Below are 17,442 nucleotides of genomic sequence, written 5' to 3'. Positions count from 1 at the left end.
TCCGAATTGTTGAGGCGTATGCTGACGACTCTCGCCAGCACGTCACGTTTGGCTGTCGAACTATTCCTTAAGCTCCAAAGTGACAGTGAGGGTGAGGAGTCTGACGATGCTATTGAGCCGCATAACAAGTACGACAAGAAATTGCTTGTGGCATTCATGGACATGCTCAGCACCGTGGAACGCCACTTTTGGGCTTGGGAAACAAGCACTGAGTGGTGGGATCACATTGTCATGGAAGTCTGGGTTGACGAGCAGTGGCTGCAGAACATTCACATGAGAAAAGCCACTTTCATGGGACTATGTGAGGAGCTTGCCCCAACCCTGCAGCGCAAGGACACGAGATTGAGAGCTGCCCTGCCAGTGGAGAAGTGGGTGGCTATTGCAATCTGGAAGCTGGCAACTCCAGACAGCTACCGGTCGGTCGCAAACCAGTTTGGAGTGGAAAAGTCGACCGTTGGAATCATGTTGATGCAAGTTTGCAAGGCCATTATTCGCATCCTACTCAGAAGAACCATGACTCTGGGTAACGTGCAGGAAATAGTGGATGGCTTTGCACAAATGGGGTTCCCTAACTGTGGAGGGGCGATAGATGGGGGACACATTCCTATTCTGGCACCACCCCACCTAGGATCCGAGTACGTTAATCGGAAGGGGTATTTCTCTATGGTTCTCCAGGCGCTTGTGGATCACCGTGGGCGTTTCATTGACATTAACACAGGCTGGCCTGGAAAGGTGCATGACGCACGCATCTTTTGGAACACTTGGCTGTTCAGGAAGATGCAGGCCGGGACTTTTTTCCCAGAGCGGAAGATCACGGTAGGGGAAGTTGAAATGCCCATTGTGATCCTGGGAGATCCCGCTTACCCGTTAATGCTGTGGCTCATGAAACCCTACACAGGGAGCCTTGACAGCAGCAAGGAACGGTTCAACTACAGGCTGAGCCGGTGCCAAATGACTGTGGAGTGTGCCTTTGGCCGTTTAAAGGCCCGCTGGCGATCTCTGTATGGGAAGCTGGACTTGGCTGAAAACAGCATCCCTGCGGTTATATCCGTGTGCTGTGCCCTCCATAATATTTGTGAAGGGAGGGGTGAAAGCTTCACTCAGGCATGGACCTCCGAGGTTCAACACCTGGAGGTTGAATTTGCACAGCCAGAGAGCAGGGCTATTACAGGGGCCCAGCGCAGGGCTGCAAGGATTAGGGATGCCTTGAGGAAGCAATTTGAGGCTGAAAACCAGCAGTGATATCTGGTGCCCTGCACGGGAGTGAAGTGCAGTAGTTCCAATCTTTAGGAATCAGTGTCTGCTAAGCAGACAAGCAGACTTGCAGTGCCTGTTTATTTCCTGGGCTAAGGTGTATTTTACTTTATGCAATAATAAAGAATGTTTTCAAAGCCAAAGAATCCATTTATTGAAAAGAAACAAGGGGGTGGAGTGGGGAACAGTACAATCACAGATTCGCGTATGTCCTGTCTGGTGTGCTGTGCAGTGAGTGCTGCACTTCAGGACATCTATACTGCATGGTGATGGGGGTAGAGTGCAGAGGGTAAGGGTCATGGTTTTCAGGGCTGGGTGGTGAAGATCCTAGTGTTGGAGGCAGCGGGTGGCGTGAAGAACACGGAAGTTGGGGAAAGTGGATTGGAGGTGACAGTGGGGCACAACGGAAAGAGTTTTGGGACAAGGGCTGTGGAGGGGGGGTGGCGTTTGCGGTACTGCTCCAGGGATTCCGGGGTGTCTCCATCTAGCCCACCACCAACACTCCCATTCTCCTCCTCCACCTCCTCTTCCTCCTCCCCCCCCCCCGCTCTGAAGTGTCTATGGTTGTGCTCGGAGTGGAGGTGGGGTTAACCCCAAGTATCGCATCCAGCTCTTTGTAGAATCGGCAGGTCGCGGGGGGAGCACCCGAGTGGCCGTTTACGTCGCGGGCTTTGCGGTAGGCACTCTGCAGCTCCTTCACTTTAATCCTGCACTGCAGGGCATCCCGGTCATGGCCCCTTTCCATCATGTCCTTTGATACCTTTCTGAAGGTATTGTAATTCCTACGGCTGGAGCACAGCTGGGACTGTACAGCTTCCTCCCCCCAAACACTGATGAGGTCCAGCAACTCGCCATTGCTCCATGCTGGGGCTCGCTTGGCTTGTGGAGGCATGGTCACCTGGAAAGATTCGCTGATAGCACGCCACACCGAGCTGAGCAAACAGGAAGGGGATTTTTAAAATTCCTGGGGAATGTAAAGGGTGGGTCACATAGTTGGTTACCTGAGGCCAGGGCAGTAGAGTTTGAACTGATGACCAGAGTGGCTAGAACAGGCATTGCGGGATACTGCCGAATAATTCTGGAGGCCATTCACAGCGCATTGGGCGGCCACACTGGTACCGCAGTGCTGCAGCGGCAGCGCAATACTCGCTATTCCTCTCGGAGAGGTGGAGTACATGCAGCGCTGCAACCACGGAGATACAGCGCTGCAAATGCCTTGTCAGTGTGGACGGGGAGTGAGTTACAGCGCTGGGGGCGGCTTTACAGTGCTGTAACTCGCAAGTGTAGCCAAGGCCTTAGTGTAGCAGTGCTAAGACTAGAAGGATAATACATTTAAGACACTTGGCTAACAATGCCAAGTAACATTATTTTTATATGTAAATATTTGACTGGGCTACCGGTTTTCTCAAGCTGGTCAGTCCTAGCTTAATACACCCTTAAGAATGTTGGAATATTTTAAACACCATGAAAAATTTGTGTGTGTATTAAAAATACCTATAATGAATAATAATATTGATATAGCCTACAGCCATACTAACTTGTGCTTTGATCCCATCCTTTCTTGCAAATTAAGCAACTCAAGCCCAATTCATATTTGAATAGGAGCCCAAAAAGGAGCAGAAACACTGTTGGTGTTCAGTAGATGGCACTCTTCCTGAGTCAATAGTGAACCAGTACCTCACATGGAGGCACTATGCTGATAGAAGTGCTGTCTTTCAGATGAAATATAACTGACCTGCTGACTATTTGTGGCCATGAAAGATCTTGTGTCTTTTTTCCTAAGAGTAGGGGTATTAACACAATGACCTGGGAAAATTCCAATTTGGCTGAATATGTTCTGCCTTCCTAAATCTCTCCTGCCATTTTAATCAGATAGAGATACACCTCTACCTCGATATAATGCTGTCCTCGGGAGCCAAAAAATCTTACTGTGTTATAGGTGAAACCACGTTCTATTGAACTTGTTTTGATCCACCGGAGTGCGCAGCCCTGCCCCCCCAGAACACTGCTTTACCGCGTTATATCCAATTCGTGTTATATCGTGTCACATTATATCGAGGTAGAGGTGTACTCACTTTCCGTTATAAACTGCTGTGCAGTATTGCTGTGCATTGTTAAATTGGCGCTGCTATTTTATCCCAGAAGTGGCTACAGTTTAGTGGGTAGGAAGAAATGATCTCTGTATATTGGCTTAAGTTCTGAAAAGTGTTTTGAGACAATCTGAAATAGTTCAGGGGAACCCTAAAGTTCAGTCTAAATATTCCAAATTCAGCATAAACTGCTTACTTTAATTTGGAACTGTTTCTTTATTTTGGTGGCAGTGTTAATATATTTATTTTTTACTAAAAAGCAAGCAAACATAATAGTACATATAAACAAAACAAGGGAACTTGATTGGGAGTTCCACTTGTTTTGGAACTGCGTGATTGATCCCTGAATGTATCTGAAACCTTACTCTCCAGTAATCAATCTTTTTCTCCAACCTCTGTTTTTTTTTTTAACTTTCCAGCAAATCCTTCCCATTGTTTAATCGATGTGTTCCACAAAACCCTGAGTGCTATTCGCAGTTTGCATCCATCTTGATAAATGTGGTTAACGAAGTTGATGTTTTTCATCGTATTCTGAGTGGAATAATGGCTGGAAGAGATACTGTAATAGGACTGAGTGTCCTTGCACTAGGTAAAGTTATGAATAGAAGATGGATTTAAAAAAAAAATGTTAAAATAGAGTCTCATGTTTCAAATCTTTGTAGAGAGAATAATGTAGTTTTTAAAAATATTGAATCTTGATATTTGCTGCATAGATAAGTTTGTTCTGTATGTTAAGAGAGAGAACTGCTGTTTGCTTTTACAAGACATTTAATAGACTAATGAAATTCAGATTTATAGAAACCAGACTGGAAACTTACTCTGTATCACTTGTTTGTTTTTTGTCTGACTCCATTAAAAACTTTAGGTGAAAAAGTTATAAAATCAGAATTTATCCTAGCATGAGGTATGTTTTAATGCTATTAAATGATACTAATGATAATGATACTATTTCCTCTTTTCTTGCCATTGAGGTCTTAGAAACTAGTTTCTTCTTTGAGTGATTGCAGACCTGTATTTCCCTTGAGCATGCATGTGCCGAGTACATAAAAGTCAGAGAACCTTACCTAGCAGTACCTATAGGGATGGCGCTGGTGCCTTCTGGCCATTAGCTCCTTCCCAAGCTGTTTAAGAGCACTCTGACCTTTCTCGGTTCCTTCACCAAACATGAAGAATTGAGACTCAGATGCAGAGGGGATGGAGGGTGGGTCATGGAATACACTTCTGCACCTACATCTTGAAGAACAACACTTATCTGTACTGTAACTAACAGTCTTTTCTTTGAGTGATTGTAGACGTGTGCTCCACTCAGGTGATTCACAAGCACTTTCAGAAGGAAGTGGGGCTCAGAGTCTTCTCAAGACTGCCTTCCCAAAATTTGTCTGATCAGCACTCAATTGTAATAACATAATGAGTGGTTAAAGTACTGTATGTATGGAAAACCAAGTAGAAGCCCTGCAAATGTCCAATGTCAAAATGCCACTGAGAAATGTGACCAATGCCACTGGGACTTAGTTATATAGCTCTTAACCTGTGTAGAGGCGAAGTCTGAGCTATCCCATAAGCTGTTGTAATACAGGATGTTATTCACCTGGAAATCATCTCCATGGAGACCAATAGACCCTTCATGCAATCTGCAAAGGAAACAAAAAGATGAAGTGATGAACGGAATGATATAGTTCCCTTCAAGTAAAATGCCAAATGTGTCTCATCCAAGAAATGAAAACGCTTGTTCGTCAACACATGAAGTTCGGGAAAACATACAGGTGAGTATTGTCTGAGTAAGATGAAATTGTGACACGACCTTTAGACAAAAACATAAGATGTGGCGCCAAAGCAACCTTGTCTTTTGAAAAATTGGTTATTCTAGGTATACGCCATAAGGGCCTGCAGGTCACTAACTCAACTCACAGAAGTTATGGCCACAAATAACTCGTTCTCTGTCTCTACTATACCAAAAGACAAAGTCTACAAGGGCTCAAATGGAGGACTCATGAGGGCATCCAACACAGTGCTAAGGTCCCATTGAGGAATCACTTCCTGCACTGGTGGAAAGAGACAAGTGATCCTTGACTACCATGGAGTTTGAGAAGACTTTGATTTGCCTTGGATGGAGGATGAAATGCCAGAGGACTGGAGGTGCAACAATTACTCCAGAATGTCTTGAATGCAGGATTGTATTGGTAGAATCCTGCAGCCTAGGGACCAAATTGAAAAACGTTTCCATTTAGCCAGATAGGTGGCCCTTAGTAAAACCTGTTGAACAGCTTCAGAACAGCGCTCCTGTTCCTTGTCTAGCCATGCAGCATTCATGCTGTGAGGTGCAGGCTGTTCAGTGCTGGGTGCGAAATCTGACTGATACTGAATCAGTAGATTGGGACCATAGGGATGAGCAGAGAGACTGAAGAGAGAGCCCTTACGCTAGCACCGCCCCATCGGTGTACTGCTAGGCAAAGTTCTCCGGCTTTGGTGCGCTCAGCATGGACCCCTGAGTGGAATATACATGTGCACTCAAACCTTGAAGAGCAATAGCTACAGTACAGGAAGGTAACCGTCTTACTCATGTAAACTGAAAATGTTTGATACGCTTATAAATATTAAAGTAATTAAGCTAGTTATTAATAGGTAACAGTAATTTTACATTTTCAGTATTAAAAAATCAGTTTGATAGCTTTGATTTCATGTTTCGTGAGTAAGTGGAAATTAACAAAAACTAGCTTCAGGATGAGAGAATAGGATGGATTTACCCTCTGGAGAGAATGGACTTCAGAAGGCAAGGATTATACCAGTACTGAATTTACGTTAAGAACCTGACTATTCTACATAATTACTAATTCTGGTCATTTTAGGCTCTGATTTTGGAACATTTCTGGTCAAAACAGAATCTCTTCAGTTTTAAAGCCTATTGGTCTCTGCTTTTGAGATCAGTGTTTACAAATAAAAAATCTGGACTGTAGAAAAACCTAAATTTTCCATGTAATTAGTTTGATTAAATAGATCATAAGTCATCTGAAGCTGACTCTTTCTATATATTTTTTTTTAATTTTCCAGCCTTCTCTTTAATAATGGTTTTAACCTTCAGATTCATCACCACACTTCTGGTCCATATTTTCATTACACTAGTTGTGTTTGGATTATTATGTAAGTATATTTATTTATAATGATGTGTTTAAGTAACCCATTGTTTCACCAAATTGAAGGAAAAACATAAAGGAAAAAACAGCAAATTCTCCTCGGCTATCCTTCAGTAAGCTAAATTGGGTCCCAATCCTGCAATCAGATCCATGCTGGACCCTTTCTCTGTGTGGATGAAAAGGTCTGGCTATGCAGGTCTAGCTGTAGGATCAGGGTGTTGAGAGGTTTGTTTTGTTTTAATTATTTACAGATGTCTGCAGATTGAATTTCTTTTGACAAATGATTTGAGTATGAGCAGTGTTAACGTTTCCAACAAAGTTTAAATAGAGAATTGAACAATGCATCCTTTAAAAACAGAGAACTATTAAGAATGATCAAAGCCTGAAATGTGGGCTATCTTATAAGTTATGTTTATCTCTTGCAATGATGCTGTAACTTCAAAGCTGCAAGAAAACCAGACTTAATTTTGGCTTTGACCTCAAAATAGCAAACCAGCCACACAGTTTTATTCTGTGAGCACAGATATGTGCATTTACACCTAATGTTTGTCACTCTGTGCTACACTACTCCATTCTTCAGTTAATCTGTAATTCAAGAGGAGAAGGTAACAGAGCCATAACATGTACACATTAGCTTGCCAGTCACTTGTGAAGTACTGTCTGCACCTTCATGGATTTGTGTTTGTTCTAGTTGTCTCCGGTGTTCTGTGGTGGCTCTACTATGACTACACTAATGACCCAAGCATAGAACTGGAAACTGAAAAAGAAAATGTAAAATTTTTACTTGGATTTGCTATCATATCTACCATGATTACGGTGAGAAATTTTACAGAATGATCGTTAGGAAGCTTAATGTTAGAGATGGTAATCTGAAACCTTGAAATAAAACTATATTACAGCAATGTGAGTGCACATGCTCCCTCCTTTATTTACACTTGACATTGAAAAGGGGAAACTCCATTGTAGAGGGTAATTGAGGCTGTGTGGTGATGTTTCAACCATGACATGGTCAGTTTATCTCTTTGTGGATTGCTCTCTAGTGCATTCTGCTTTCCATTTGCAGCCAAATAAGATCTGTTTATAATTATTTAATCCTTTTCTTACATTTTATGGTGACATTCACCTGTATTATGAAGAGTCTGTAAGAGGCTCTCCACAAACTTAAACTCTGTGCTAGGGCTATAGGACAATGCCAGCAGAGCAGCTTGTGTTGGAGGACTTTTGCCCTGGGCACACTGCTGCAGTGTGGGTCTATAGGCCATCCTCAGTTAAGCTAATGGGGTTGAGTGAGCAGAGAGACACTGGATCCATGGAAATGTGAATCCTGTGGACCCAACATACCTTGTACGTGGCACAAAGGGGCAACAGCCATTGCAGAGGGGGGAGGGATAGCTCAGTGGTTTGAGTATTGGCCTGCTAAACCCAGGGTTGTGAGTTCAGTCCTTGAGGGGGACACTTAGGGATCTGGGGCAAAATCAGTACTTGGTCCTGCTAGTGAAGGCAGGGGGCTGGACTCAATGACCTTTCAGGGTTCCTTCCAGTTCTATGAGATAGGTATATCTCCATAAAGGTCAGTGCTGCAGTTTAGTTTGCTGGCCACAAGCTGTAGTGCTGAATTTTTGCCTTCCTGTCATCCACCTCCTGTTCACCACACAACCTTATTACTATGGCTTTATGCTGTTGAAATGAATGTTTCACCTTATTTAGTATCGTACCCCAGTATGAATGTGTGAACAGTTCATGTATTGTTGGGAAGTGAGTCAGTTACATTAATTTTTTTTAAAAGAAAATGAGGTTGCACACAATGGACAGTCTATATTGTGTTAAAGTGACTAATATAAGTGAGATACACACTAGAGATTGCTTGCATATTCTCTGTACATTATCAGACAGTGGGCTCTGCACCTCTTCTCTTCCTAAATAAAAGAATAAGAAAAGGTTTCTTTGGATGCAGATTTGTTCAAGTGCAATGCCTTTGCCATTTGTAGAATTCCAAATACATCATCTGCTCCCAGTGGCTTTTCTGAGAGCATCTGGCATAGTTCTAAAGCAGGCTAGAAAAGTGGTGAAGCAGCTTCTGTTGTGAATGTTTGTTGTTTTGTAGTTTCCAGTGTGCTATGTCTTTTATGTGGTGTCTGCAGTTCAGTGTTAAAGAGTTAGTGCATAATAGTTTTATGAAAAAACATGTTCTGCTGCGGTCCCTTTGTGAAATCGGTACCATGCTCCCCCTACAAAATTTGACAACTTCTGATAATTTAAGAAAGAAATTCCTAGTTTACTATTTTTCTGATTTGTTTTTAATCTCTTTTAATAGATGGTTCTACTTTCCCTCATATTTGTACTAAGGAAGAGGATTCAGCTGACTGTACAGCTCTTTTGGGTTGCTAATAAAATAATTAGCAGGGTCCCTTCCCTACTGTTCCAGCCACTATGGACCTTTGTGATTCTCGTTTTCTTCTGGGTGTTCTGGGTTGCTGTGCTACTTAGCTTAGGAACTGCAGGTAAGTAGTTGTATTTTATCATGGTCATGTAAAAACACTATCTTGTTTTAAACTTTGGTGTTTAAACTCAGAACCTGTTGGTGTTAGTGTACAAGGTGTAATATATGTTGTAATATATCTACGTTATGATCTCATTTTCTGTTTACTTCACCTTTGCATTTCTAGGAGTACTGCAAAAGTAGCTACTGTTTTGTGAGGCAAAGATAATACAGCATGTACATTTGTGAACTCTCACAGAGACTTTACTTTAGTTCCTTCTTCTTTAGTTCTCATAATATAAAATGTCATTCCAGATCCAAACTATGTAGTTGCTTTTTGTAAACGGGGAGAGTTACAGAAAGGGGGAGTGCTTTGATTTAGTACAGCGGTTGTGAAATTAATATTATTCTACTATGGGAACAACAGGAAGGTGCCTTCGCTCCTGTGAGAGATGTAAAATTATTCTGAATAGCTCTTCCCAGCATTTGATGGAAGCTCTGCAGGTTTGTGGAGAGATTCTCTTTCTTTCTCCCTTTCTTCCTCTTCCATCCCCAACTGTTAAGGTATTTCAGAAGCATTTGTCTGGCGGGTGACTTGCTGCTTCTCCAAAGTTGTTAGGCACAGTGGCATCAAATTTTCAGCCTCTTCATGAATCTTTCCTGCCTAACTGAACATCAGTTCTTGTGGGACAGATTTACTTTGCTTTAGATGTCATGGATGCTTCTTCAGAACACTTTTCTTAGCCTGTAATTTTTGCCCCTTATTGGTGCTGGTCACATGTGGCCTGGGAATGCCAGATGCTGCACTATGTGGTTGTTACTGAAAGGGAAGCACACTTTTCAGAATCACAAACCGTCAGTGCAGGGTATAGCTTAGGAGGCCATTGGAGCTTTAGTTAGTGGTTTGCTTTCATCTGGTTAAGGCCTTTTATTAATTTGGATAAAGGTTATGCCTTAAAGTTGTAAGGGTGTAACTGCTCATTTTTAGGTGGTATAGGAGTGTTTTTCATGCAGTTTTTGAACAGCTCTATTTGGTCAGAGGTTAGATCTAAGTACAAGGTATAAGTCACAAACTACAGTAACTCTAGTAAAGCTGGTAGCAGTTCGGTAGAATGAATCCGAATACACTAAATTGGAAATACTAATTGCCAGGAATGCTAGAGGAAACAACACAAACATTCGTCATTTTAGCAGAGCTGACTATGAGAGAATCACAAAAACGCAAAGGAATCTTCACTGTAATTCTCCAATGCAACAAAACACTGTGTGTGAAGTTTGTCCTTGTTAAATCTAAATTTGGAAAATGCCAAGTGAGTCCAACGTATTCAAAAAGGTTATTAGTCTCTTAGGGATACAAAAGAGAGTTAGAGGTTATAAATATTTTGGGTAGTGTAACAGAATCAATTTGATGAGAAGTGCAAGATGATATAGTTGGGTGTTTCCTGAGTATTGCTGTATACTTCATTAAGAGTTTTTTCAATCCTGTGCCTGGGTTGTTTTTAGCAGATGTGTCAATAGTTGTAATTTTCAGCCATTTAGTCAGTTAAAGTATTAATATTTATAGTGAGAATGAGCATGTTACTTAAAACAAAACAAACTAAAGTGACAATATGAATGTTAAAGGAGGTGTTAGAGTAGATACAGAAATATCAACCCATGTGTTCATTTGTTTTCCTAATTGCAAGTGAGCTTTTATTCTGCTTCTAATCAGGGTATGGCATTAGCGTACATCAAAGTTAAACAGTGGCTATTGTTAATAATTCAAGTGATACTTGTTTGTTATTACCAGTTGAGTAAAAGAAAACTGTAGTAACACCCATAATCCACTAGATGCCATTAATGTAGTTTGAAAAACTCTCTGTTGAGTAACTCATTTTCATTCTTCTTCAAGTGCTTGCTCATGTCGATTCTATTCTAGGTGTGTGCGTGGTCTTCGGAGATTTTTACCTTAGCAGTATCTGTAGGGTCGGCAGTGGCGCCCCCTTGAATGCCATCCACATGCGCCGGTATATCAGGTACCGCCGACTCTACGCCCTCTCAGTTCCTTCTTACCTCCCATGGTGGTTAGTTGGAGCGCTTTTCCTTGCATCCAAGGGCTAGCTGTTTTTTCGTCTACTGACTTCGAGCTTAGGGCCTTGTAAATAGTTTGTTTATAGTAGTTAGTGTTAAGTAGTTGTTAAGTGTAGTTAATCGTTAGCAGTTAGGGCCCCAGGCGGTGCGTGCCCCTGTCTCCCGGGTTTAAGCCCTGCGCGGACTGCAACAGGCCTATGCCCGTAAGGGACCCCCATAGCAGCTGCCTCAAGTGCTTAGGGGAGTCACACGTTAGAGACAAGTGCTGAATTTGTAAGAACTTCCGGCTCCGCACACAAAGGGAGCGAGATATTCAGCTATGGGCTCTCCTCATGGAATCCACCCTGCATCCGGCCTCCATGCAGCCCTGCCAGGACTTGCCATGTACCTCAGCCTCAGTGTGCAGTGCGCCCCTGGCACCGATGCCCAAAAAGCATGACTCCACAGCACCTGGCAAAAAGAGCCCTGGTCATCAGGCAAGGGATCCACTCTGGAGCCGCGCAGTTGTACTTCCTTGGTCAAGGCCCTTAGCCCCATGAAAGGTCCACCACCGACTCCCGGAAGCAGCATGGAACCAAAAACCCTTGTGGCACCGACATCTTCATAGGTTCCCCGGGTGTCAAGAGAGCACAGGCCTCCACCTGCACCCCCAATACTGCAGGTGCCTTAGGAACTGACAAAGGCTCCACACGAAGGCAAGCCAGCTGCTAAGACCCCTTAAGGGGGCAGTGGAGCGCCACTGATCCCCCAAGACAAAGCAGCCCAGACCCTCTGGGGCTCATCCTTGGTCACTGGCACCACATTTGCGGTCACCGCCATCTTAACATGGATCGCCTAGAGCAAGATGCCGGTCTCCGTACTAATGACGCTGCTCATCCTCTCGCTGATCATTCTCTCGGCACAGGTACCAGTCACCTGCCTCGTGGGAGCATTCCCCGTTGCATCTCCAGTCCCCCCGGCACCGGTCCTCCTGATACCAGCGTGATCACCTCGCTCCGGGCACCAGTCTGCAACAGTGACAGTCAGCAAACAGACCCAAGCTTCGATGGCCCCACTTGCTGGAGGATTCTCTGCACCTTGAAGTCTTTAAACCATGATTTGAGGACTTCAGTGGCTCAGACATAGAGTAGGGGTTTGATACAGGAGTGGGTGGGTGAGATTCTGTGGCCTGCGTTGGGCAGGAGGTCAGACTAGACTATCAAAATGGTCCCTTCTGACCTTAAAGTCTAGTATTCTGTGATTCTGTTTCCACATCTCCATATTCCAAGGTCAGACGTTTCCTCCATTTTATAGTGGGCGAACGCCATTTCCAATTTATAAAAAGCAACAGAGGGTCCTGTGGCACCTTTAAGACTAACAGAAGTATTGGGAGCATAAGCTTTCATGGGTAAGAACCTCACTTCTTCAGATGCAAGTAATGGAAATCTCCAGAGGCAGGTATAAATCAGTATGGAGATAGCGAGGTTAGTTCAGTCAGGGAGGGTGAGGTGCTCTGCTAGCAGTTGAGGTGTGAACACCAAGGGAGGAGAAACTGCTTCTGTAGTTGGATAGCTATTCACAGTCTTTGTTTAATCCTGATCTGATCGTGTCAAATTTGCAAATGAACTGGAGCTCAGCAGTTTCTCTTTGGAGTCTGGTCCTGAAGTTTTTTTGCTGTAAGATGGCTACCTTTACATCTGCTATTGTGTGGCCAGGAGGTTAAAGTGTTCTCCTACAGGTTTTTGTATATTGCCGTTCCTGATATCTGACTTGTGTCCATTTATCCTCTTGCGTAGTGACTGTCCAGTTTGGCCAATGTACATAGCAGAGGGGCATTGCTGGCATATGATGGCATATATAACATTGGTGGATGTGCAGGTGAATGAGCCGGTGATGTAGTAGCTGATCTGGTTAGGTCCTGTGATGGTGTTGCTGGTGTAGATATGTGGGCAGAGTTGGCATTGAGGTTTGTTGCATGCGTTGGTTCCTGAGTTAGAGTTGTTATGGTGCGGTGTGTGGTTGCTTGTGAGAATATGCTTAAGGTTGGCAGGTTGTTTGTGGGCTAGAACTGGCCTGCCTCCCAAGGTCTGTGAAAGTGAGGGATCACTGTCCAGGATGGGTTGTAGATCACTGATGATGCGTTGGAGAGGTTTAAGCTGAGGACTGTAGGTGATGGCCAGTGCAGTTCTGTTGGTTTCTTTTTTGGGCCTGTCTTGTAGCAGGAGGCTTCTGGGTACATGTCTGGCTCTGTTGATTTGTTTCTTTATTTCCTTGTGTGGGTATCGTACTTTTGAAAATGCTTGGTGAAGATCTTGTAGGTGTTGGTCTCTGTCTGAGGGGTTGGAGCAGATGCGATTGTACCTCAGTGCTTGGCTGTAGACGATGGATCGTGTCGTGTGACCGGGGTGGAAGCTGGAGGCATGAAGGTAGGCATAGCGGTCGGTGGGTTTTCGGTATTGGGTGGTGTTAAGGTGGCCATCGCTTATTTGTACGGTGGTGTCTAGGAAGTGGACCTCCCGTGTAGATTGGTCCAGGCTGAGGTTGATGGTGGGGTGGAAGCTGTTGAAATCATGGTGGAATTCTTCCAGGGTCTCCTTCCCATGGGTCCAGATGATGAAGATGTCATCAATATAGTGTAGGTAGAGAAGGGGCATGAGTGGACGAGAGCTGAGGAAGCGTTGTTCCAGGTCAGCCATAAAAATGTAGGCATATTGTGGGGCCATGCGGGTGCCCATAGCGGTGCCACTGGTCTGGAGGTATATATTGTCATCAAATTTGAAATAATTGTGCGTGAGGATAAAGTCACAGAGCTCAGCAATAAGTTGTGCTGGTCATTATCAGGGATACTGTTCCTGACAGCTTGTATTCCATCTGTGTGGGGGATGTTTGTGTAGAGAACTTTCCAATTTATGGCGCTCCCCTTTGGCCTCTCATCGGCTTCAGGGATCTTTACAAAATGTGTGGCGCCAGTGGCTGCTTACCTCCGACGTCGAGGGGACCAGGTTTTCCCGTATCTCGACGATTGGCTCATCAAGGACAGATCTCGGGATCAACTACAGAGAAGCCTCGATCTGGTGCGTTCCACCTGCCACGACGTGGGCCTGTTGATAAACGAGAAAAAAATCCACCTTAAGGCCACTCCAACTCATAGAATTCATAGGGGTGGTTCTCGACCACACGCGAGCCAGAACATTCTTCCCGGTGGCATGTTTTCAGGCCATGTCGGACCTAATGTCACATTTCAAGAACCACCGGCTCACCACGGCTCACACCTGCCTGCGGTTGCTGGGCCACATGGCCACCTGTACATACGTGGTCAGTCATGCCAGGCTTCACCTCTGGCCTCTGCAAGCATGGTTGGTGTTGGTTTACACCCCCAACAGACACAATCTAGACTGGGTGGTTCGGGTGATGGATAACATCCTGTCGTCCCTGGATGGTTGTTGGACACCGGGTCAGTGTTGGAAGGAGTCCCCTTCATGACCCTGTCCCAGTTGCTGACCCTGGTCTCCGATGTTTCGGACCTGGGCTGGGGAGCCCACCTGGGTGAGCTGAGCACGCAGGGCCGATGGTTGCGGGACAGTCTGGCCCTCCACATGAACGTCAGGGAGTTCAGATCGGTTCGCCTGGCCTGCCAGGCTTTCTTGTCCCACTTGAGGGGCAAGGTGGTGCAGGTCCTCATGGACATTACTGCCGCGATGTATTACATCAACAGACAGGGCATAGCCAGGTTATCAGCCCTTTGCCAAGAAGCTTTCAGCCTTTGGCACTTCTGTATGTGGCATGCCATTCATCTGGTAGCCACACACCTGCCCAGCACTAAGAATGTGCTAGCAGATTGCCTCAACGGGGCTTTCATCATCCGGAGGTGGCCAGTATGATCTTCCGAAAGTGGGGAAACTCCCCAGGTGGACTTGCTTGTGTCCCGTCAGAACAGGAAATGCCAGGTGTTCTCTTCACTCCAGGGAATGGACAGGGGTTCCTGTCAGATGCTTTCCTGTTTCTGTGGTTGGGAGCCCTGATGTACTCCTTTCTGCTAGTGCCATTGATCCACAGAGTCCTCGTGAAGATCAAACAGGACAGGGCGAGGGTTATCCTGTTAGCCCTCGAGTGGCCTCACAAGCACTGGTTTGGCATGCTGCTGGAACTTTCGATAGCCGAGCTGCTGTGCCTCCCTCTCTGGCTGGACCTCCTGTCCCAGAACCACGGCATTCTCCTGCACCCAAACCTGGAGGTGTTGCACTTGACAGCCTGGCTGCTGCATGCAGACGAGTGGGAATGCTCGACCCGGGTGCAACAAGTAGCAGAAAGCCCAGAGTGACCTATCAGGCAAAATGGAAAAGATTAATGTGCTGCACCTCGGATCGGCACGTCCGGGCCAAGCAGACCTTGTTGCAGGTGATCCTGGACTATCTTCTGCGCTTCACACTTCAGGGCTTGTCCCTGTCGTCAATCGGGGTCCACCTGGCCAGGGCTTTGGAGCTGTGCTCTGGCTCTGCTCCAGCTCCAGGCAAAAACCTGCAGCTCCACTGCTCTGGAGCTGCTCCGCGCTCCAGCTCCAGGCTCCACTCCAAAGCCCTGCACCTGGCTGCTATTTTGGCTTTCCACCCTCGGTTCCAAGTGCGGTCGGTCTTCACTCACAACATGACGGCCCGGTTTCTGAAAGGTCTGGAGTGTCTCTTTACACTCATGTCCCTGGGGCCTCCCTTTGAACCTCTGGCTTCCTGCTCTCTTCTCCTTCTCTCCTGGAAGGGTGCATTCCTGGTGGCAGATATGTCTGCCCACAGAGTGTCTGAGATCAGAGCGCTGACATCAGAACCATTCTATATGGTCTTCTACAAAGAAAGTCCAGCTGCGGCCGCACCCAGCATTCCTGCCCAAGGTAGCTTCTCAGTTTCATACCGGTCAGGATGTTTTCTTCCCTGTCTTCTTTCCGAAGCCCCATAAATCCGAAGAGGAGCACAGGTTACACGCCCTGGACGTACGGAGGGCGCTGGCCTTCTATATCAATAGGGCACAGCCATTCCATAAGCCAATGCAGCTGTTCGTGGCGGTGGCAGACAGGATGTCTGTGCTTGTGTCTGCCCAAAGGCTTTTGTCCTGGATCACAGCCTGCATCCCTGATACTGCTACGAGCTGGTGAGTGTGCCTCCACCGGCAATAGTGAAAGCACACTCGACTAGAGCGCAAGCATCATCTGCTGCTGCCTTAGCCCAGGTGCCAATCCAGGAGATCTGTAGAGTTGCTACCTGGTCATCTGTCCACACATTTACGTCTTATTATGCGCTGACCCATAGACCTGGGACGATGCTGGCTTCGGCAAGGCAGTGCTGCAAGGTGCAAGACCGTGAACTCCGAGCCCATCTCTATTGGCACCACTTGTGAGTCACTTAGAGTGGAATTGATATGAGCAAGCTCTAGAAGAAGAAAAAACGGGTTACCTACCTTTTGTAACTGCTGTTCTTCGACATGTGATGCTTGTGTCCATTCCATTACCCGCCCTCCTGCCCCTCTGTTGGAGTTGTCAGCAAGAAGGAACTCAGAGGGCGTAGTGATGGCAGTGGCTGATGTTCTGACGCATGTGCGTAGCACTCAAGGGGGTGCCACTGCTGACCCTACCGATACAGTGAAGGCAAAAATCTCCGACGACTGTGCACATGGGCGTGCATACACCTAGAATGGAATTGACATGAACAACACATCTTGAAGGACAACAGTTACGAAAGGTAGGTAACTGTTTTTTCATCATTCATCATTGCTTGAACTGTCACAATTGTTATACTTTATTAAGATTAACATAAGTGCAAAATTAATATACTGTCATCAGAGGAGTTCAAAGTGCTTTACAGAGAACAACTAAGCCTCTCAAAATCCTTTTTATACAGGAGGGTAGTCAGAATAAGGAATATAATAGTCATTCTGGCTCTCAGTCCCATGCTCTAACCATTAGGTAACAGTTCAGGTGTTTATATTTCAAAATCATTAAGTCCTAAATGTCTAAATCCATATGATGCTCTGTAAGAACCAGTTTCTGACACTCTTACTCATACTGGCCCTAGTCCAGAAGTGCACTTAGACATGTGCTTAAGTCATTTGCTGGGTCAGGCCATGTAATAGTTCTTCACAGGGTGTATTGCAATTTAATTCATGATTTAAATCACAAAGAGGAAAGCCCTGACTTAAATAATTGATTTTAATCAACTTTTCCATTTGTATTGTAGCTATTTTCTAAGGTGCATTCTCATTGGTTGATGTTACCATTACAGTGTTGATTTACAACTAACTGGAGCCTTTACACTAGATTTGGTAAATTTTTTGCTATCCAGGAGGGTACACTATAATTGTATACATTTCTGTAAGCAATTATATAGGTTAATATTTTCTGATTCTTATTAACTGTACATTTTTAGTATGTTAGAAAATGGTGAATAATATATTG

General features: G+C 45.1%; 1 protein-coding gene across 4 annotated transcripts in view; it reads left to right on the top strand.

Moving 5' to 3' along the window:
• Window positions 1-17,442, top strand: part of SLC44A3 (solute carrier family 44 member 3) — a 74,255-nt gene that overhangs the window by 14,584 nt on the left and 42,229 nt on the right. For 3 of the 4 annotated variants that reach the window (XM_034779223.1, XM_034779222.1, XM_034779220.1), the window contains exons 6-9: window positions 3,764-3,933; window positions 6,393-6,482; window positions 7,167-7,291; window positions 8,790-8,976. In XM_034779223.1, the coding sequence (XP_034635114.1) occupies window positions 3,764-3,933; window positions 6,393-6,482; window positions 7,167-7,291; window positions 8,790-8,976 (572 nt within the window). The remainder of the gene's footprint in view (window positions 1-3,763; window positions 3,934-6,392; window positions 6,483-7,166; window positions 7,292-8,789; window positions 8,977-17,442) is intronic. The other variant, XM_034779224.1, reaches the window with a different exon arrangement.

The sequence above is a fragment of the Trachemys scripta genome, chromosome 8, assembly GCF_013100865.1.
Source record: "Trachemys scripta elegans isolate TJP31775 chromosome 8, CAS_Tse_1.0, whole genome shotgun sequence".
In the NCBI taxonomy this organism is placed as follows: domain Eukaryota; kingdom Metazoa; phylum Chordata; order Testudines; family Emydidae; genus Trachemys; species Trachemys scripta.
Note: the sequence above shows the minus strand (reverse complement) of the source record. Positions and strands in the feature narration are given on the sequence as shown.